The 22,953-nt window shown below is 39.2% G+C and overlaps 1 protein-coding gene across 1 annotated transcript in view; it reads left to right on the plus strand.

Moving 5' to 3' along the window:
• The first annotated feature begins 5,559 nt into the window (after positions 1-5,559).
• LOC134539888 (uncharacterized) overlaps positions 5,560-22,953 on the plus strand; it is a 93,834-nt gene continuing 76,440 nt past the window's right edge. Inside the window, exon 1 of the mRNA XM_063382237.1 lies at positions 5,560-5,673. Within this exon, the coding sequence (XP_063238307.1) occupies positions 5,560-5,673 (114 nt within the window). The remainder of the gene's footprint in view (positions 5,674-22,953) is intronic.

Below are 22,953 nucleotides of genomic sequence, written 5' to 3' on the forward strand. Positions count from 1 at the left end.
GTATGAGTATTGTTTTAGCTGTGTAACTCCCGGCCGCTACAATACTTTCATTTTTGTACTTGTAAAAATAAATACGGCGCGCGCGACACTACAAAAGTAATATATATATATTTCGATTAATGAATGCAAATAAAAGTAAATTTATCAATTAAATTGTAGATTTCATTTCACTCCTTCTTTGTATCCATACAAAATAGTAATAATAATCTAGTCACTTTAAATTACATGCCATTTGAAATTACAGTGTTGTATGTGTATTGTTTAAGCTGTGTAACTAAATATTTATTGCTGGCATGATACTTTTCACTCTTTAGTTTGACAGTGGTAATTATTTGTCATGAGTTATTATTTGATCAACTAAATCACACACCGTATTATAGTTATGAGCCCACGAGCGTGTAAATATTTCGAGTCCAACAGAGAATATGCTAGTTAAAAGAAATTCAAACAAATATTGTGCGTGGAATATTTTTAATTTATAACATCTGAAACAATTGTTTCCAATATGCCCTCTTGGCCGTGCGGTTAGCATCGCTGATTACCAATCCAAAGGTGCGAACCTACAAAAGTAATAAATATATTTCAATTAATGATTGCAAATAAAATTAAATTTATCAATTAAATTGTAGATTTCATTTCACTCCTTTGTATCCATACAAAATAGTGATAATTCAATAAAATGATTAAATTTTATTCATAAAAGTATGCAGAGGTAGATTTAATCTTACAAAAGATAGAAAAAAATTTAAAAAAATTTCTTCCTTAAAGAATATGTATATTATTTTTAATGCCTAAATGGTTTGGTTGCAAAAACCTATTACAGCTCAGTCTCATGCCGAATATGATATTTCATTTTCTTCTGGATCAAACATTTCATCAATGTTTTGTTATGACGTCACGTTAAACTATCGTCCGTAAACCGACTTTAGAGACAACCAATTTTTAAGATAATTTTATTAAAAATTAATAATAAATGTTTTACATATTTTAAATTTTATCTTATTAAAATCCGGAAGTAAAACCGATTTTAATATGGTGACTGTAACTTTATAATCCACAGTGTGTAGTGTTTTAAATAAAAAAATTTTGAATTAAAAAATAAAACAGATTTTTTAGCATAAAAATTACGCATTTTCAAGACCTTGGTCGTAACATAATCGCAAAAGTTATGTCATAATTTAATATGGCTCCCATAGCACCCTAATCGTCAAGGTTCATCATGACCTCAGAGGCTTAGGGAGGTTCGAAGATACGGATTCTTAAGCCTCATTGGCATTTTTGAGGAACAAAACAGGAAATTTTCCCTCAAAACGGAAAATTTTCCGTCGAAATAGAGAATTTTTTATTTCTAAATTTTTTTGACATTTTGTGGTGGAATTTTTTTTATATAAAAATGAAAATTTTGGTGATTTTGGAGAATTTTGGACAATTTAGTCAAATTTTGAAGGTCAGGGACAAAGGTCTAGGTAAAGGTAAAGTTCAAAGGTCAATGTCATCGAAGATGACTGTCGTGACGTTACAATCCAAGATGGTGGACATCGGCTTCGGCTCCACAAGCCTGAAGACTGGCGCAGGACATACATTCATATACTACTTTCGTGGTTTGGATTCACTTTGCCTATATGCCTGATATTGGACAAGACTTGGTTGAAATTATTCCAAGCATCGAAAAAGGAGGTCTCGCGTTTCGGAGAAACGCGTTCTTTATGCCTATTGTACGGTTACATGGTACCGCGTACATAAACATATAACATATTTATTAATTGTGTTATTATTATTTATGTCTTCTTTATTATTATTAATGCTATGATGTTGTTTAACACACTTATATATAAGATACTGTGACCATAGAACTACGGAACTGTCATGCTACAGCCTAGCATCTTTAAACATTGAACTGACCATAATACCATCAAACCTAACCTGATTTAATATTTATATAATTGTTGTAACTTCACTTCTGTTACTTCTTGTATTTTTTCTCAACACAGATATTTTATGTTTAATAGTTTTACACTGTATTTTGATGTGATTGTTAATCACCTACATTATTTTACCTGTTCTTGGCTGCAGTGTTTACAGCCACAGGCTATCTTGGATAATAGCATACCGCCGTGGGCGGAAATGCGTCCGTGTATTATGTCATGTAAGAGGAAGTAAGAAAAGACGTCGCTTCGTCAGGGCCTATCCCGACGCCAGCCTTATACAAATTCTTATATTTTACATAATCTTGTAAAATACTGTAAATTCAGTGTATTGAAACTAATTTTTATTGTTGTAACTACGACCGTGAGAGTTTTCAACGAGATCCGGCTGCAACGAGATAAGTTATCTACAAATTAGATAGAGGCTTATGCTATAAGCTCAAAGTAGCCATTTTTAGCTTGGTAGCGTCCCTAGCACGGACTTTTATGAGATCTTACTATTGAACATTACAATTATTTCAAAGTCAGCTACACATACTTGGGACATTTTAAACATCTGGTTGAACATTATTGCAACTTTAAATTATTATTTCAGCGTTATTTACAGTGTAATTCTACTCAGAGGTCCTAGTGCAGAACTTCTGCAAACCCTGAGCAATAGCCGAGGCAAAAACTTTATTTATTGAAGAAACACTAAGATATTATTTATTTCACGTATATTTTACCGAAACTGAGCGACGGTAGTTTACGTAATTTGAAATTTTTGACCACTAAACTGTTTCTCGTACATGAACTTTTGGTAAATGATATTTTTAATTTAACCAACTTTTGTTTTGACTATAAATCTGTGCCTACATATTTCCGGAATTATCAAGCAGATAAACATAACTAGGAAAGCCACAATAAACACTATTAATTCCGAATTTTGTCACTACCAACCTGCACAATATATCCCTACTCCTAATAAAATCATTTAATCACAGAGTCTTGCAATTGAAGTGTTATTGTTTTGTGTCTTTGTTTGTTTAGATTTAGTATTGTTCATTGCATTTGTTATTGTTGTGTGTTTTTTGTTATTAAACTACGTTGGGTTCCTATTGCAAGACACATCCACTCTGACCATTATATTTAACTGTCATTATTTTAATTCATCTGTTTATGTACCTAATCAACTACACGCAACCCATATAATAGACATTTATTTAGTATAGCAACGGCACCCAATTAACTACAATACTACTTAATCAGCTATACTACACACATAGAGAAAGTGACAACACTACGAAAGACACATACATAGTGGTAGGTGTATCTACATAATACTGTATAGACACCACATATACTACATACAGAAAAAGTGTCGTCCTAACTGTGGGGCTGTTCAAGACTCAACAGTACTGACGTACACAGAAAAAGTGGCCCACAACGTGGTGGCTCGAAGAGGAATTTCACTGTAATCACTGAAATATTCTTAAGAAAATGTCTTCTGGAAAAGGGTATGAGCTTCGTAATCGAGCTGCTAACCCGTCTGCTGCCATGGAGGAAGTTAGGGAGCTGGAGGAGTCAGGAGCCCCTCCATTAGACAATTACCCTGCAGCTGTTCAAGAGCAGGATGATCACAGATATGCTGCCATCAACAGTAGCAGTATCAATGTACCCAGGGAACAGCTAGAACCTACAGTTACACCCATTCCTGTCAAGTCACCAAACGACTCAGATGATGAACAATCTAAGGATGAGGAATTTCAGGGAGCCGGGACAGCTGAAACCAGCGTGCCAACAGCTGAGACAGCCGAAACTACAGTTCCTGCAGTGAACTCTATGACTACACAGCCCTCTGGAGTAACAGACATGTCACAGTTGCTGCAACAGCTGAGATTAATAATACAAAGTGAAGTACAGCAAATATCTAGCGGACAGCAAGAGGTGCAGTCTAACCTGAGCAACTTAGCCAGTCAGCAGCAAGCAGTGCAGTCCAACCCGACTCACATAACCAGCCAAATTGACAACCAGAGTACTGAGTTGCGTCAACACATTGAAAGTAAAATGGAGCTGCTCAACTCCAGGTTGCAAGAGGGACTGACAGAGTTGGAAGAGAGAATAGAGACCAGGTTGCAGAGCCAGTCTTAGTCGATGACCCAGCTGTCCGAGCAAGTCCAGACTCAGGCATCCAGAGTAGACAATTTAGAAACTCACACTACCACCTTGGTGAGGGCAGTAGACAGGGCCAGATTATAACAGCAAGGACATGCCCAGGTATTGAGTGAGAGGTTGGAGGAGGTGGAGACCACAACAGCTCTACTTAGATCAAGATGGGACAGCGTGGAAGCAGATTTCCGAGCTGTGGCAGAGAAGAGTACACCGAGTGGTGATGCAGCCATGCAGCTACAGGCCACCCAGCAGTTAGGTGGGCTGCCTAGCAATGTGACTTCGGTCACATCACTCACAACTGCCATGCCTGCCTCTACGACAGCAACACTACCTGCACCCAGCCACCCTCCACAACAACGTTCCTGCCCACCTGCACACTTGGACCAGGTCACTCTTATGCACCACTCCACCAAACACTGGCCAGAGTCTATTCCAACTTTCTCTGGCAAGTCTCAAGAAAATCCAATCCGCTTCCTGAAGAAGTTTGAGGATTATGCCAGAATGTTTGCCTTGACAGACATAGAAAAATTAAAGTGTCTCAATTTTGCCCTCAAGAGCATGGCATTCTATTGGTAGGAGCTTCAAAGCTCTCAGACTACATCATTTGACCATTTCAAGGACCCATTCAAGAGCCAGTATTGGAGCTTGAAAATACAAGACAACCTGCGTGCTCAGCTACATGCTGACCGTTTTGACAGCAAGAGAGGTGGTTCACTGGAGGCGCACATAGCCACCATGTACGAACGCACCAGGTACTTGGACATCGTCATGTCAGACGAAGAGTTCATCGCCACCATGCTAACACAGTTGCCTGTCGCCTAACAAATACAAAAGTATGGCCATGCCTACAAAGATGTCACAGAGTTTCGTGATCACGTGGTGGCAGTGGATAAGTTACAACACCTGCAGAAGGGTCAAGCCAGCAAGGAGGAGTCTGAGAAGCAATCTCAGCCTGCCTACCAAAAGCAAGGACTAGTTAACACATACTAGCAAGGAAGAAACAAAGACGACAGACAAGCAAATGTGCATCTCTAAAACTTGAGAAGAGAACCTGATACTCTGAGTCCGAGCCTAGTAAAAACATCAGCTTCAAGCATGGGTACAATAAGGGTAGGAAATCATACCAAACAAGCCCTATCCAAAGAAGAAGTGGTGGAGCCAGCGGCCCAGGAGCAACAGTGAAGGTGAGGAAGAGGATTAGCGGCAACAGAACAGGAAGGCGATGGAACGGCCTCCCAGGAAGTTAAGCTATAGGTATAGAGCTACTGAATCAGATGGAGAAGCTGATTACTGCCTTGCAAATCAGAAGTGCGGCTACCCATCAACAGCTTACTAACAGCATGACTACCGAATGCCACACACCAGAGTCCTGACTGAACAGGAAGATAGCTGCGGAACCAGAAGAAGTACTGGCCCACCTGCCAGTCATTAATCTTCATTTCCCTATCCACCGACATCTCATCATTCACCCAGCCAGCAGAGCATGGGATATTTCCAGCGCAACACGCCCATCAACCCCATTACTAACAGCATGACTACCGAATGCCACACACCAGAGTCCCGACTGAACAGGAAGATGGCTGCAGAACCAGAAGAAGTACCGGCCCACCTGCCAGTCATCAATCTTCATTTCCCTATCCACCGCCATCTCATCATTCACTCAGCCAGCAGAGCATGGGATATTTCCAGCACAACATGCCCATCAACCCCATTACTAACAGCATGACTACCGAATGCCACACACCAGAGTCCCGACTGAACAGGAAGATGTCTGCAGAACCAGAAGAAGTACCGGACCACCTGCCAGTCATCAATCTTCATTTCCCTATCCACCGCCATCTCATCATTCACCCAGCCAGCAGAGCATGGGATATTTCCAGCGCAACACGCCAATCAACCCCATTACTAACAGCATGACTACCGAATGCCACACACCAGAGTCCCTACTGAACAGGAAGATGGCTGCAGAACCAGAAGAAGTACCGGCCCACCTGCCAGTCATCAATCTTCATTTTCCTATCCACCGCCATCTCATCATTCACCCAGCCAGCAGAGCATGGTATATTTCCAGCGCAACATGCCCATCAACCCCATTACTACCAGCATGACTACCGAATGCCACACACCAGAGTCCCTACTGAACAGGAAGATGGCTGCAGAACCAGAAGAAGTACCGGCCCACCTGCCAGTCATCAATCTTCATTTCCCTATCCACCGCCATCTCATCATTCACCCAGCCAGCAGAGCATGGGATATTTCCAGCGCAACACGCCCATCAACCCCATTACTAACAGCATGACTACCGAATGCCACACACCAGAGTCCCGACTGAACAGGAAGATGGCTGCAGAACCAGAAGAAGTACCGGCCCACCTGCCAGTCATCAATCTTCATTTCCCTATCCACCGCCATCTCATCATTCACCCAGCCAGCAGAGCATGGGATATTTCCAGCGCAACACGCCCATCAACCCCATTGCTACTGAGTTCCAGACTGCTGTGGCCAATGCAGCCCATGGCCCATCGAGCATCTGGACCACATCAAGTCGAAACCACCCTGCTACATTATCAAGTAGTTTCAAACAACGGGACAGCCCGTTAAACTAGAGTGGGTCCAGGTTGAATCGCCCTGAACCACGACCCATAATCCAGACGAGGGGGAACATGCACGCACGCCAGTAACCATTGACACACGACATGGTTACATTAGCTATCACAAATTTATTTGCACTGTATTAATGAGGGAGAATGAGAGAGAGTTTCTCTTCAGAGAGATACATGAGGACGATCTACCTCAAATCAAAACTGTCTGCCCAGAGATACCGCTAGAGGTAAACGGCATCAGCGTACCAGCACTAATTGATAGTGGTGCTGAGGTAACTTGTGTGGGTGAGGAGCTTGTGAGACAGCTCGAGCAGACAGGTTTAAGGGTACCTGTCATGCCTGTGCCAGCATTGAAAATACTGGGAGTAACTTCAAGGGCCAGCCCAGTTGTCAATTGACAAGTGTTGCTCCACATTGAAGGTCTGGGACAGCCAAAACAAGTTTCAGCCTTAGTGGTGAAAGGCCTCGCTAAACATTTGATATTAGGGACAGATTTCCTAACACAATTTGGAATAATTATTAATTTTCAGTTATGGACTATAACTGCCAGTGACAGTCAGCACTCCATCCCACTGTCAGATCAATGGAGTGTGAAAGAAAATTTGGTAGGACTGTTATCTAACATGCCTATGCTTAGGCATATTAACAGTTGTAATGTCAACTCTAGTCTAACAGCCTCATTGGAAGACATTTCTACTGCCATCTGTGGAGTAAACACAGTACCACATGAGCAGATGAATGTGTTATATCACTTGCTAGCCAGTTATCAAGAAATTTTCTCTGATAAACCAGGTCTCAGTAACATGTATAAATCCAAGATCTGTATTAAAGAGGATGAACCGTTTCACCGCAAGTCCTATCCAATGTACCCACTGGAGGCTACGGAGTATCTGAAGCTTATGATATAATGGAAGGTCATCAAGAGAGAGGCTAGCCCATATGCTAATCCAATAGTATGTGTTGGCAAGAAAGATGGTACAGTAAGGCTTTGCCTTGACGCCAGAGAATTGAATCGTATTACCATAAAGGATAGAGAGAGTCCCGTGCAAACCAGTGAGATCCTAAGGTTGTATTAGGGTGTAAAATATCCCACCACCCTAGATTTGTCATCTGGATATTGGCAAATTCCCCTAGAACCACAGTCTCAACAGTATACTGCATTCCTGTTTAGGAATCAGCAGTACATGTTCCAGGTCATGCCCTTTGGACTGTGTAATGCAGTGGCAGAATTCACCAGGTGCCTAGCAGCCACCTTAGGCCCTGAGTGCAGTGGTTTTGTACGAGCGTATGTTGATGACATACTGATTACATCAACTACATTTGAGGAACATGTACAGCACATAGGAACTGTGCTACAGAAGTTGCAATATGCTGGGATGACTGTGAAACTAAAAAAATCAGTGTTTTGTAGGGATGAACTACCATTTCTGGGACATATACTAACCCCAGAAGGCATCAAAACAGCCCCTGACAAGCTTCAGGCAATTCAGGAGTTCTCTGCACCCAGAAATGTCAAACAACTCAGAGCATTTCTTGGGATAATTGGTTTCTACAGAAACTACTCAGACCAAGTAGCTCAACTGGCATCACCTCTGTTTGAGTTATTGAAAAAGAATAAGATCTGGGAATGGACAAGCAAGCATACAGAAGCTTTTCAAAATTTGAAACAATTATTTTTGGCTGAACACGTGATTTATCATCCAGTACAGAACAAGGAATTTTTCCTGTATATCGATACTTCAGTCATTGCATTAGGGTGCAAGCTAGCCCAGTGTAATGATGCAGGACAGGAGAGAACTGTTGCTATGGCCAGCCGCACACTCAACCAGACTGAGCGTAACTACACAGTTACAGAGAGGGAAGCCTTAGCAATAGTATGGTCCCTGCAGAAATTCAGAGACAAGTTGATAGGTGAGAAAGTCAACCTACTGACAGATCATCAAGCTCTTACTTGTCTGAAAGCAGGACAATTATTTGCCAGCCGTTTGACAAGATGGTGTCTATTACTTCAAGAATACGACATCCATATTCAACACTTCAGAGGCACAGCTAATTTCACAGCTGATTGCTTAAGTAGACTGGCAGAATTAAAATCAGACACCACATATACATACATATACTACATACAGAAAAAGTGTCGTCCTAACTGTGGGGCTGTGCAAGACTCAACAGTACTTACGTACACACTATCATTGGTTTTTCACCTGGACATATTGAATACTTAGTATTGATAAAGAAGAACCATGGTTCGGTTATACTTAGTCTATATTTTTGAAGTTGCACCGAATACAGTCTCCATGTCGAGTGTAGTTATATCGAGTAACATATTTATTTCGTCGGTCCTTTGTCTTCTATAGAGTCACTTTTCACAGGGAAAATTATTAATAAACTCAACAGAAGGTAATAAATAAAACTATTTTAATTTTTTTAGCTTTAGTTTATTTAGTAGGCTACATACCATGAATTTATCGAAGGACAGAAATATGTCGAGTCAATACAAATGAGTAAATTTTTGTAATTATTTTTATAAATCTATCATATTATGAGGTTATTAATTACAGATTTTCATGTTAGCTGCGAATACGACATAAGCAGTTTACTGGCGGCTGGTAGATGGGAGTTATAAGCCTTCTTGGTGTTTTATAACTTACTAGCTGCCCGACCCGGCTTCGCACGGCTATACTAATGGAAAAAAATTAAGCCACATCTCCCATTTACAGTAATGGTAAATTAAAAAAAATTCAGTTAAAATTTATTACAATGCTGTATAATGTACCAGAGAGAAAATGAACAGCACCGATGGTTTCCCGACTCGTGCACGCAACGTACAACTGATGTACCCATACTTCGCTACGGCAGTCTACAGGCAGATCACTCTTGCGCCGATCATTATACATGCCCCTCCTTGTGGGTACGCCACTGCCGCGCGATGCCCGTTGGCATGGATACGCAGAAGGCATGAACAATGCAAAATCCTGTTTTCATGTAGACAAAGTACCCACTGTTGCCTGGTTTTAACCGCCCATGGGATCTAATTTTCGGAAAATGTCATCCTGCGTAACATAAGGAACATTACTGTGAAGTTTCAAGTCTGTAAAATATATATACTTGAAAAAAAAGGGCAATAAAAAACAAATTTAACACAGAGAGAGGGAAAAAACAATAGTTTAGGTTTGCGATTTAAAGTGATAAAAAGTATTTAAATACTAATTGAACTCTTATGAGGGTACTGATTGCTTCGTTGTTAATATCACAAGGGTGTTTTTTACTTGTATAAGAAAATTAAGAACGATAAGGCATCTAGTGCGTGGCAACAATGTTAAGAGGCAATAGGAAATAAACTTCTAGCGCCTGCGGCATTGTCAACACATACTTCGTATGTGTACTGCATGTTGTATCTAACACAATCCAACGCAAGGATTGACTACACGTGTTGCGTAGCAGGAGAAATTACGAAATATCTAAGATATTAAGGCAACAGTCAGAAGTGTTACTATGAGAAGTGTAACTGGCTACAAAAAGACATGAGGCTAGGTAACGATACTGTAATATATATTTTCTTTATTTGAAATTTACAATCATCACAGCTGAATTACAATAAAGAACGAACATACGACATCAGAAAGGAATCTTTATAAGAGGTTAACTGCCATCTTTTACTATATACTCAATGCTTAACAAATGAAGGCAAGCGACTAACATCACAATTTTACCTAGTGATACATCCCACGTATATACATAACCGTAACGCTTCAATATACGTAAGAAATTACGTGTACACTAAATGTCTAATAAATGTGCCTCCTGAAATAACGTAAGGCTATACCACATTCACGACTGCTTATTAAAGGCTTCACGATAATCACGAGTATATAAACAGGGACAACTACATATATTTAAACTAGAGCTCTCAAAAAGTGTTCTAAGACCACAAGCTCCTAACATGAATATATATATATATATATATATATATATATATATTTACGCCCACAATAAAGCCAACCGCCTCCAAGCAGGATCAATAGTACATAAAATATGTTTACTTACGAGTAATAGAGCAGCTCTACCAGTAAGTTAACATTCATCACACTGATTAAAATGTGTAGTAGTGTAAGCTGTACGTCGAACACGCGAAAATGTCACCTATGCTAACACGGAATATTTAATGAATCAAGTAACATGCGCCCAGTGTAACAGCGCCGCACAAGAACCACCACACGCGACTCATGAATCGCCCTGAACTTATAGCACCATGACCAAGGAAGCAGTTACACTGACTATTTCCACTCGGCTGCGGGCAAATCTACGTGAACATATTGTAAGAATGAGCATGATCAAGACTAAGATCGTACACTGACATAATCATGCGACGCGAGACTAAGACCGAAGGTTTAGCAACCACCCAGGGCGAGTAGAGACCATATCTACAGCCTATCGACAATAGTAACCGCGCCGAGTGGTCAACCATGCTAACATTTGCTCGTCTCGACGGACAGCCATTCCCCTAATGAGAATGAACTGCGAGGAGGCCACGCAGAGGACACCCTTATATACTACTCAAAACACTAGGCCGCTAGGGGCGCTAACATCGCGGCGGCGGGGAAGGAAGGAGAAAAGGAGGGGAGGACCTGTAGAGTGAAGAGGGGGGGATCAAGGGGAAGGAGCGCCGTACCAGGGGCCATGCTGACTAGCGGTGCAGATTCTAAATTGGACTTTTAGTAAGGATCCCTTATGTTATTGATAATATAATATAGCCTATAGACTTCCTCGATAAATGTACTATCCAACACTGAAAGAATTTTTCAAATCGGACCAGTGGTTCCTGAGATTAGCGCGTTCAAACAAACAAACTCTTCAGCTTTATAATATTAGTATAGATAAAAAATAAGATTTTTAAGCTAAAAAATTACATGGTTACCCCTGCATTATCTCGTTTCTCTTGCTCGTTCTGTGACACGTATATCCGTATCCAATTGTAAGAAAAAAGTTTTGTTTGTATTCACCAAAACCATTTTATTTCCATTTTCGTCCCTTCATGCTGAATGGATCCCAGCATAGCGGTTTGTTTCAAAATCGTAACCATAACTCCGCCTACTTAAGCTTTGTAAGTGCACGTAAGCTCCACGTCCCAGGCCTGAAATGTCCACACCGACCACCGACCAGCTCAACGACCCAAATACGCCAACAATCTATTAAGTCCCGACGTAGTTACATTTCGAAGATCGAAAGTCCAACAGCGACTCGTCAAATGTTTAAGTCTATCCCATGAATTAGTCAGCAGCCAAAGGTGGAAAATATTCCATAACCTGAAAATATTCTATCAGCAACTCATTTCGCCTGAATGAAGCCTGAGTTCCAACCTAGTCCCTGGCTGTCGTACCATCTTAGACGTGGTGACGACGACGGGCAGCATTACGTTCCTGGAGAGTCGGAGCGTCGGGTCGGGGCGGCACGAAGTTATAGCGAAGAGACCCTCCGTGATTATCCTCGGAAGGACTGCGCAACGAGACGCCGCCAATTGTTCATCATTGGGCAATTCCTCAGAGCGGGGGAAGTACAAGCCTTTTCAGGGGCTCTTGTCCTCCCATTTTGTGGTCATAAAGATGTTGAGGGTAAGAGGAGGAAAGGCCCTCCCCGTCCTCATGCCTTTTATTGGTCTACGTCATGCGAAAGGCATCCCCAGCAGTCGTTGATTACAGGCAAGTGTGTCGCCACACTTGCCCGTGGTGTCCTTTTGTTTTAGTCCCCCCCCCCCCAACACCCACCACGCCTACAGGGGGAGTGAGTGTGGGCATGATTACCCACCTGCCTTAATCCCTGGATGCCGAAATTTGGAATAATGTAGTTCATTTCAATTGTTGTAGTGAAAGAGGTGAAGTTAATCAGACGAGGCTCCTCATGTACCCAAGTTCTTCGAACCTCAAACAATATAGAATGTTCGAGTGGACCGGCAAAAATGGCCGACTTCCTATGGCGTCACTCCCTGGCATTGTGACCACTTATTTTTCTGCCGTAAATTGAGTGGTCTATACCTCAGGATTCATTCGCTACGCCGGAATTCTACCTCCTGGGCTTCAAAGTCGCGAAGCAGAATATCGCCGAGACGACAATCAGTCACATTAAATATTGTTAAGGGTAGTGTGCACTTCAACGCATACCAAACAGATGGGTGGCAGCTCAATCCAGCAGACAAAAACAAGATGATAGTGGCATTCAACATGGGCGCCGTTAAGTCGTAGAGACGGAAAAAAATATATATTCCTTGGTATTATAAGTTAGGGTAAGTCGCCTGAAAATATAGCGGAGGAAGGATATGTTGACTTTTTTAAATTTCATATACCCATAAACATACACAGAAATTCGAAAAGTATGACTTAAGTGTAGTGATAATGAAAGTATTTTGAAACTTGAATTGATTTTTATTATTTTATGGAATTTTTAATTAATATTTTTACATAGCTTTTTCCAAGATCGAAACTAAGTCCCTGAACCTAATGTACAAAATCAATTATTTAATTTTAGTATTTAAAAATTATTTTTATTTAATTTTTTTAACCTATAAAGTCAAATTATAACTAGGGTGTCAAATATACCATTGTGTATAAAATTTATATTGAATTGTCACATTTTAAAGTCAAGGGTAATCCAAGATGGCTTCCGTGGCGTCACAGTCCAAATTTTCGTAAGTCAAACTTCAATCCTCGGCCTGAAACGAGTCCCAGACTGGTCTATTACCCACCACTACACACACTACTGCCACAGAATAAACATTTGGTAACAGAAGCGACAAGATGTGGCTTGATCCTTGGTTTGTGCGTACCAACACTCTGATTGGCCAGTTGCTCTCGGGGCGTACACGAATGTAAATAAACGATGTTTTCCTATTGAAAGTAAGGGGTTTATGATTTAATAAATAGTTTGTGTGGTAGTAAATACAATAATACGTCGTAATTTCACAAATATGTTTGAAGTGATAGTATTTAGAGTATCCATGCGTGATTCCAATTAACATTATTATTTTCTATTGGAATAAATAAGCTAGTTCGTGCGCATTCTAGCTTTGTGTTCCGTGATTCAGGGAATTGTGCAGTAGGTACCGAACAAATTTATTTCAGAAAGAATGCATAATTTTTGGTGAAACTTGTTCACATGTTCTTAAATAATGATTGAAAGCCAGTAGGTGTCTTCTTGTCCATCATTTCGTTTGCTGGAAAGAATGCGTGATATTTGTCTAACTCACTGTGCTTGCTGCCATGCAACGTGTTTCTTGATGCCTTTTGTTTTTTCCTCAATGCACCTAAGACTACAGCAATCAAAATGTAGTGTGATTTTTGTCTATAATTTAGTATGCCATTTATATTACAAATGCCACACTTTACATACGTGTGATTTATTTTCCTGTAGGCCTAATGTAATATTGTTGAGAGTGAATTCCTTTAAGTCTTTGCTTTTAATAGGTCCCTACGTTATGTAGTTAACACGTAGCAAACATGTATTTACATACTTATAATATAATAAACTTTGTAAGTGCACATCATATCTATTTTTAATGTAGGCCTAAATAGCTACCTACGTTATTTGGCATGTTAACTAAGTGGAATCTCATAACAAATATTAATTTAACTCCTGCGTCAAGAATTATCGCAAGAATATGAATAATGAGGCACAATACTCCGCACAATTAGTCCACCCGCCTCACAGTGGTGTCGTGAGGGAGCGGGATATCAAGGCACTTGTCCTGTTATCTCTATTCACTGGCGGCTAACTTCTTCGAAACATGCATAGATAAGTTTGTGTTACGATATGACAAATGCCTCGATAGTTTTGGCTTTTATGTATTAAAATAAGTAAGACCCTACTGTACTTTTGGTGGTAGAATTACTATGTTACGTAAATTTCCTTTTTTTATATAGCCTTTCGGAGGTTGAAAAAAAAACAGCCCTCGTATTATTGTATGAAACTGAAATACCTTGCTATCAACGGGTTCGATTAATATTTGCTTGGCGTGGTTGTCTCATGACGTTATTAAAAAAATAAAAATAAATAGTCAAAGCAGGTTTCAATATTTTTTGCATTTTAAAATCGTAGAGGAAATAATTTAATTTATGTTTACATAAACTAAAACAGTGCATTAATATTTTTTTCAGAAAATACTAACATGCTAAAATGTCGTAACAATAATTGAAGACTGCCATGCCAAAATGTTGTAAGTGCCATTGACTAAAATGTTCAGGAGAAGGAAAAATGTGATTAATATGTATTTAAATATAAATAACACAATGGGATACACTCATATACATGTTTATATGATACATCAATGATACCTGGTAGTATACTTACACTTTCTGACAAACTTATGTGTAATAATAAAATGGAAATATGAAAAATGTTCCAAAACGTTGTATGTCCACTGTTCAATCGCACACTGTCACTGGGTTTCTGGCATAAATTCAGGGCATTTATAAAGAGTATTCTGTATTTCATGGCCATTACCATAGTCAAGTATAATACTGATGTATTGTTTCTTGTGCCAAGCAAGATGTTGTAAGTGCCACATATGCAAAATATTCTATGATCAGGGAAAAGAAAAAAGAGATTAATACACAATGGAAAATACATAAATCGATGGGAAGCACTAGTCTACAAAATATTAAGATGATTCAGCAACATACTTTTATAGTATGTTTTAGTAATGAGACAACTTAGGAAAAAAACAATAATGAAAATGGTCCTAAACTTTTTCAGTTCATAGTTTTCTTGCACACTATCACTGGTTTTCGGACACAACTTCAGGGCATTCATTAAGGACATCTAATAAGAACTGCTTTGCATTGCCAGCAACATAGTCCAGCATGTTCCTGATGTTTGTTTTCTTGTTGTCAGGCAGCCCAAATCTAGTCCTGGATGCAACTAATGGGAAGTTTAGAAAATCTGTTGATGTAACACCAGGCTTCAGGACATTGACAGGATCCGACCACACAGCAATATCACTGTGACTTGTTGCTATGAGAACATCACCGAATCTTTCAGAAGATACTTTTATTTGAAAAGCAGACGATATTTTCAGTTTACCAGTGGAAAGTTTCTCCTTAGCTAATGCCTTGAAATCAATTAACTCTGTCATAACTGTCACCATGAATGGATTTTCGATAGCTGATTCAGTAATGATACTGATTATGTCCTTCAAGGTGAGTGCTGTGCATCGTTTTTTGCGTCGCTCTATGACTGCAAAATCCCTATCGCAGTCCAAGAAAGTATGGCCTTTGACTGGGAATTTGTGGATTATCTCTGCAAAAATCCCTTTTGACAGCAGCGTCAGGTACATAGCAAGAAGAATCTGGTACTTATTTTGATCTGCGCAATTATTGGACCACAAAATTAACTTCTTCTTTTGTGTCGATACTTCTGTTGTTAAGTATGTGAAAATACAATGGGCAATCTCCAATGATCCTCTGCCCCCGACATCTTCAGTTCACACACACATGTGTCCTCGTCTTTTGTCCGAGTCATGTATACCAAGGTTTTGACATGCTATCTGCCTGGAATAATACATTTCGGTGTGTGTTAACTGAGGCAGATACGTCTGCTGCTGCATATCAAAAGAAACAACATATGCATCTGACTGTTTGGCATTTTCACAATCACTTTTCATTCCATTTGAAGCACTCTCTGCCTTACGGTGATGCAGCTCTTGCATTACGGAAGCTTCCCTATCCCCGCCATTTTTTATCCGTACTGCTAGTTTATCGCAAGTAGAACATGTATCCACTCGCAAAGCACGGAAGCGTAAGTTAAAGCTGGTTTGAAACATTTGATGATACCATTGCTGCGAAACAGGACACACTGCATAATTTGAGCAATACTTTTCAACAAAAGCACGATACATGCGGCTGACATTTAAGTCGGGACTCAGAAATAGTTTATCAGAATTTTTCCTTGAATATGGCTCTCCATGGTTGGATATGACCCAATATGTTCAACAATTTTCGCCTTCCATTCCTCGTTCTTCTTGGCAGTACGTGCACCCCCTCTTATCCTTAAAGTGTGTGGCTCCTGCTAGTATTTTCCCTCCTAACAACTGGATTCGACGAGGTGTGACTCCAAAAGTGTTACAAAACACTTTCTGGCACACTCTCACTTCCGAACCACCTGGCAGTGGCAAGAAGTAAGTAAATGTATATTGTCTCCTACTTTCACTCGGATGGTCATAAGTGCCATGTCTCCTCCTCTGTATAACCTGAGGGTGAACAAACCGTGCCAAGAAGTCCTGCTGTTTCTCATAATCAGCAAGTAGTTAAAACTGCCTGAACAGCTCACTACGGTAATCTGGGCGCAATGTCCTACGTGAAAGCTTGCACTTACAGTTCACCTGAGAACAAAATAAAATATTGGTTATAATTAAGTCTAGTAAGTTACTTTAACACTATTCAGGAATACTACAGTGACATATATTTAAATAACATTTGTTTAATAAAGTTTCACTATAACCAAACATCAAGGCGGAGTAAACAAGCTCTGATGCCATTTCAAAGCAAAAAAAAAAGAGTATGATAAAGCCCATACCATATCGCTTCTATGACTTTTTTCTTCTGTAACTTTGCTTATTAAATATAATACACACCTCTACAGACATTTCCCGGCGTGGTACATTAGTTGAGCCTTTTCCTGCAGAAACGTAGATACGCTTCGCCAGATTTTCGCTTCTTCTTACGTATGTTTTTCTTTCATTTATCACTTTTTCGTTTGTTACAATTTTCACTATCACTATTCATCATTATAAGGTACAAACAATTACTTCACACAAATGTTTAAACAAAATAAATAACAACACTTTTATAAAGAACCAATGAAAACAACACCCCATAGATAAAGGAGGCAACACACACAACACTAACAACAGCATAGAGAATGCACTCGCACTATGGCACTTACAACGTTTTGCGATTCACATAACATATTTTGCCACTTGGAGCACCACAATCGTCACCAATTTTTAACACATGAAAAAGCATGGCACTTACAACCTATTTTTACAGGAATACACATTTCACCCGGTTTGGCACTTACAACGTTTTGGCATGGCAGTCTTCAATTAGTTTTACTTGAGTTTCCACCTCGCTTTGTAAAAAAAATGAAGCATGGTATGCCTCACAAAATCGCTGCGTCTGAGCTCAGAGACTGTGTTCCTGGTTCTTAGGCATATGTCGCGAATACATCAAACAAGTTATTCTGATTTGACGAATGGCAGCGCAAACATTAAACTTTTTCTGCGTCCCATCTTTGGATCACCTAACTTAGAAAATATTTGTCGAGAAAAAGAAGAGAAATTAGGGAAAACGATTTGTTTCAAAGAACATCCACTGCGTTTCCTGCGAAGACCCCGGGTTGTATTTTCCATGGTTCGAAGCCATTCAGACTTGGCGAGCTGCAAGTTCCCTAATCGCTACGTCAGTGTGGATGATTGTGTGACGTCAAAAGTGCCATTGAACCTTACAAGCAGGATAAACTGTACATGAGGCTAATGCGAACAATTTTACCAATAACGTTTTATTAACTCTTATTTGTTTTAAATAGATTATTTTATGGAACTAAAGTACTTTGCTATCGAACATAGTCATATAATATCTGCTTAGTGCAGCTGTCTGCATTTAATTATAAAAATATTAAAAAAAACAAACATTTAAAACAGGTTTCCAAGGTGGAAAACTACAGCTATCATAATAACTTATTCCAAGAGAACGTGGCGTGAAAACCAACCACTTTATATAAACAGTCGCTAAAAACAAAAGAGCCGTGCAAAGACTGGACTTGCAGGAACGTGTTCCACTTCGGAACACACCAAGGTTGGATTGGCAACATGTCAAGAACGTCAACCAGTCCTGTTGTAAAAGTTGTATCTTCAAGCAGGCCACCTGGCTGAACCATAAACGGCATGTAGAGCTCATTTACAAATCGCTGAACATTTATTTAAACATTTAAAGTGTTCGATTACGAAAAGCATTAAAGAGCCACGGCACTCTCCTACAGAAGTTTCGTTCAATCTCTAATGTTCCACTGTACAATTATGCGGTCACTGCTTAAAGTCCCTAAAGAGACGCGTTATCAACGCAGTGACTGCACTCAAGTTTGTTTCCTGGGGCATAGTGGCGAGGGGGCGTGTGATGCGCGAGCCAGTGTCGCCCTTAAGGCTGTTCAAGAGGTCCAAAAATCGTCCCTACTTCAGAATGACTTCAAACTGATACATCACTCACAATAGCATGAAAACTGATGGCCGAGCACCCTGACAGCGCTGTATAAGACTCAGGGTCGCGCCGCTGGGCATTCAGTGGCGAGACAGCCTTCAAAGGGGGAGGGTGTATCGCTCCGCTCCCGAACAATGGAAAGGCGACGCGCATAAGAAAATGGACAGTGTCACTCCTAGCGGAGGGAAACCTAACTGCTAGAAGGCCGGAGCAGGTAGTCGCGCTGGCTTGGACGAGGGGAAGGGGGAGGATGTGACAGCTCGGACGGTCCTCGCTGCCTGGCTCACAAGCCAGCAGAGCGCGGCGTCACACGTGTTCCTGCTCCGCAGACAATGGCATACTGCCACAGCTACCATTTCGCATATACTTCCTAGATTTTCTATAATGTTGCTTCATCCACATGCGCTCGGCCTGTGCAATAGATAAGCTTATGTAATTTATAGAGGCATAAATTTTTTATTTACTTATTGTCTACATCCAATAATACAGTAAATCAATATACATTTATATTGCAGAATGAGAGCCGTAACATTTTCCAATATGCATTATTGTATTTTATATGCCAAGACAAAACCTGCTGCAATAATTTTTAAAAAATACTATCCTTGTCCAAGGGGGATTGGAAGATTGAACTGTTTCATTATATTTAAGAATAAACATTATTCAAGACTTAAATCACACGGCTAACGATGTGACTATTTTTGCATCAAATAACTTTATTAATACTTCCTTGATTTTCCCCACCAGTAAACTTGATTGCACTATTCACATGAAACACATTACGAAACCTGCAAGCTACAATGGCTATAAATCGATTCAGTATCCGTTGTTAGATCTTTATAAAACCAAAAGAGTTTTACTGTCATTTGCCTCATGTTCTGAAAACAAAAGAAGACTCATTTAAAATGCGGCGAGATGGCCGAAGCTGCGTTGTTTCGAAACTTATCTCCAGCAAGACTGAAATTATTCTGTCAAGTAGTTCAAAGCCCACTAGACCTCTGTAGATGCCGTTGCATGTAGCCTAGGTGAGCAGGGTGATGCTAATATTTATAATGACTTTTTAAAATCATGTTTTATTAACGTTACCCGATTTATGCAATAACTATTTTTAGAGGCCGGCGCACAAACTGACACGAAAGTACATTATATATTTAATGTAATAAAGTAATTATAGGTATCATTGATGTGTCAGTCACTTGGTTACACATAGCACGCCAACATCTCTCCACGGCAATCCGGGTTTCCGGACAAATACCACTTGAGATGTTTGGTGATTGAGAGACGCGGAGAACGCTGTGAGTCTGAGCCAGTCTTCTTCAGTTGTCCCTCACGTCAACGACGGTTTGAAAATATTAAATTTCTTTGTATTTGTCACTACAACACTGATAGAGTGGCATACGGACAAATTTTTTAAGTAAGAAAATATATTTTAAATAAAAAATAAATGCACCAGACAACTCAACATTTCCCCTCAGTGATAGGTGTGCTGCACGTGGAAAACGGTGATCATACTTGCAAATTGAGCTACTGAGTTGTTTCCTGCTTATTTTGGGGTAACTGGTAAGATAAATATAGACTAAATGGTTGTTTTTTCTGGGAAAAGTACAAAACCGTTTATACAATTATACAACCAACAAAAATAAAACAACTATTTACAGTGTGTGAAAGTTTATGACACTGAGTAGAGAAAAACATTTTGTGTAGTAATAACTTTTATAATTTTTTTTTTAACACTTCCACTCCCGCTAACGATATTATCATACATCGAGTACATTTTATGGTAATAACTATTAAAATGTTAACCGGAGTATTTCCATAAAATTATCTTAACACCTTTATATTTTATTTTGTATATCATGCTGGTACAAATAATTTGGAATAAAATAAACGTCATCATGTAATTATTGTTATAAGTAATTTTTTTGTAAAAATAAAAACCTGACAGCTGGCAACTGAGACCATTAAAATATCACTAAGACAGATCCACAGAGTATACAGTCAAATTGTACACTATCTCCATCACGGGCGTCGCTGGCGGGGGGGGGGGGGAGGGGAAAAACCCCCCCACCCCCAATATTTACAAGTTCATCCTAAAGTTGTATTTTTTTTCATATTTATGAAATACCTGTAATTACAGTAATGTAATATAGTAGTTGATTACGTGTCAAATAAAAAACTACATACAAAGCATAGTATTGGGAAAAAGACACACTATATTAATAGTTAACATCCGTAGTGTTGTTAAATAAACTAGTGGAATTTTTTATATTTCGCTAAATAAAACTTGCATTTTGTCACTAAATTGGAGAGTGATCATGCCCAGCATGTGTTTGTATGAGCTCACAGAAGAGTCCCAGAAAATTCATGTTCCTGGAACTTAGTGACAGCAGCTCCAAGACTAGCATTTAAATACATTTATTTTATGTCCCCACCAAATGTTATAGGTATGCCAGAGAGGCCCATGATCTCCATTGCTGGTATGTATATTGTTGAGTATTATTTTGGTTGAAAAATAATAATTTGAATTATTGCCTACATACATTAACGTTTCGAAACTGATATTAAAATTGTGACATTTAACTGATAACATAGTCACTGTGTAACACTTTATTTGTAGACATTGTAAAATACTACGTACTGCCATTGAATATAAATAATTCTTATAGAAGTCTCCAAGCCATAGTAGAATTCTTATGCAGTTTTAAAAATAGTAGGACTGCCCGACACGAGATGGCATTGTAATCGCCTCGTCAAGCGGTGGCGCCGTTGTGGGGTGAGCAGTCAAATAAGTTATTCATTTATAGTTACATCGTTTTACTTTTTGGGTTAGAAATAACTTTAGCTGGTTTCATGAATGGCCCTGGAGAACACAGACCACGGAACTAGGTGCCCGCTTTCTCCTTGGGCTATCTGAGGGAGTGTCTACTGGCTTGAGTTTTGATCCTTTCTAGCTAGCAATTGATTTTATACTTACAATGGGAACGTGAATTTTTAATGCTGATGGTGTCCTGCTAGTTTACACGTGCTTTTTTTTTAATCCAAAAATATTTTTATCAGAATCAAAATAACTATTGAGGTTTGATTATCTCTACAAAACGTTCGACACATAACTCCAACGAAATATGAATATGCTGTGTGTATTATGAATAACAAACAAGGTATCTATTCAGGTGTGACATCGTCAGCAAACCAGCGCTGCAGTGTTTGACGTATCCTGGAAATATCCCGTAACACTTCCGAAAAAACCCTTCTGCTTGCAACAGGTTATCAGCTACTGGGTCCATTTCAACAACCAATGCAATGGCACTATGTACTGCTAGTTTAATAACACGTGCGTCGACAATAAATACCTTTGCGTTGTATTTACTACAAGTCTACGGAAAAGTAAATGTTTCGTTGATTCAATTGATTATGAAAACGTTCTTTTTGTATATATTTCACAAGATTTTCAGTTCAGTACGAAAAAAATCAACATTTTTTGGCGAAATTTTGACATAGATACCTATACTTTACCTACAAACATTTTTTCAGTGCAGCGTACAAAAACCTCGAAATTCATAGCTCAAAAGAGGGCTTAAAAAACACGGATTGAGTATTATTTGTTTCCTGGTTTATTGTTCTACGAAACAAAAAACAATAAAAAGGAACAGCATGACACAAGAAATCTTATCCTGGCATAGTAGGCACAAACAAGTGATAAAATATTACATATTTTATAACAAAACAAATAAGACAATTAATGTTATGAATATGTTGATTTTAGTTCGAATTCAAATGGAAAACCGTTTATCAATATGTTATAGATAGATCTATGATGTGTGTAGTATATATACATGCATATTTACATATACATATATAGTAAATTTGTGAACATTAAATAAATTGAGAAACTGCTTTTGCTCGGAAAATATAATTTAATATTATAGTAATAATAATGAATTATACAGTAATTCCTAAAAATATATTTTTATGCCTGCGAAAAGAAGCGTAATTATGTTTATTGTCACTACTCGCGGTATGTTTCGCCGAATC

The sequence above is a fragment of the Bacillus rossius genome, chromosome 16 (assembly GCF_032445375.1).
Source record: "Bacillus rossius redtenbacheri isolate Brsri chromosome 16, Brsri_v3, whole genome shotgun sequence".
Classification (NCBI taxonomy): domain Eukaryota; kingdom Metazoa; phylum Arthropoda; class Insecta; order Phasmatodea; family Bacillidae; genus Bacillus; species Bacillus rossius.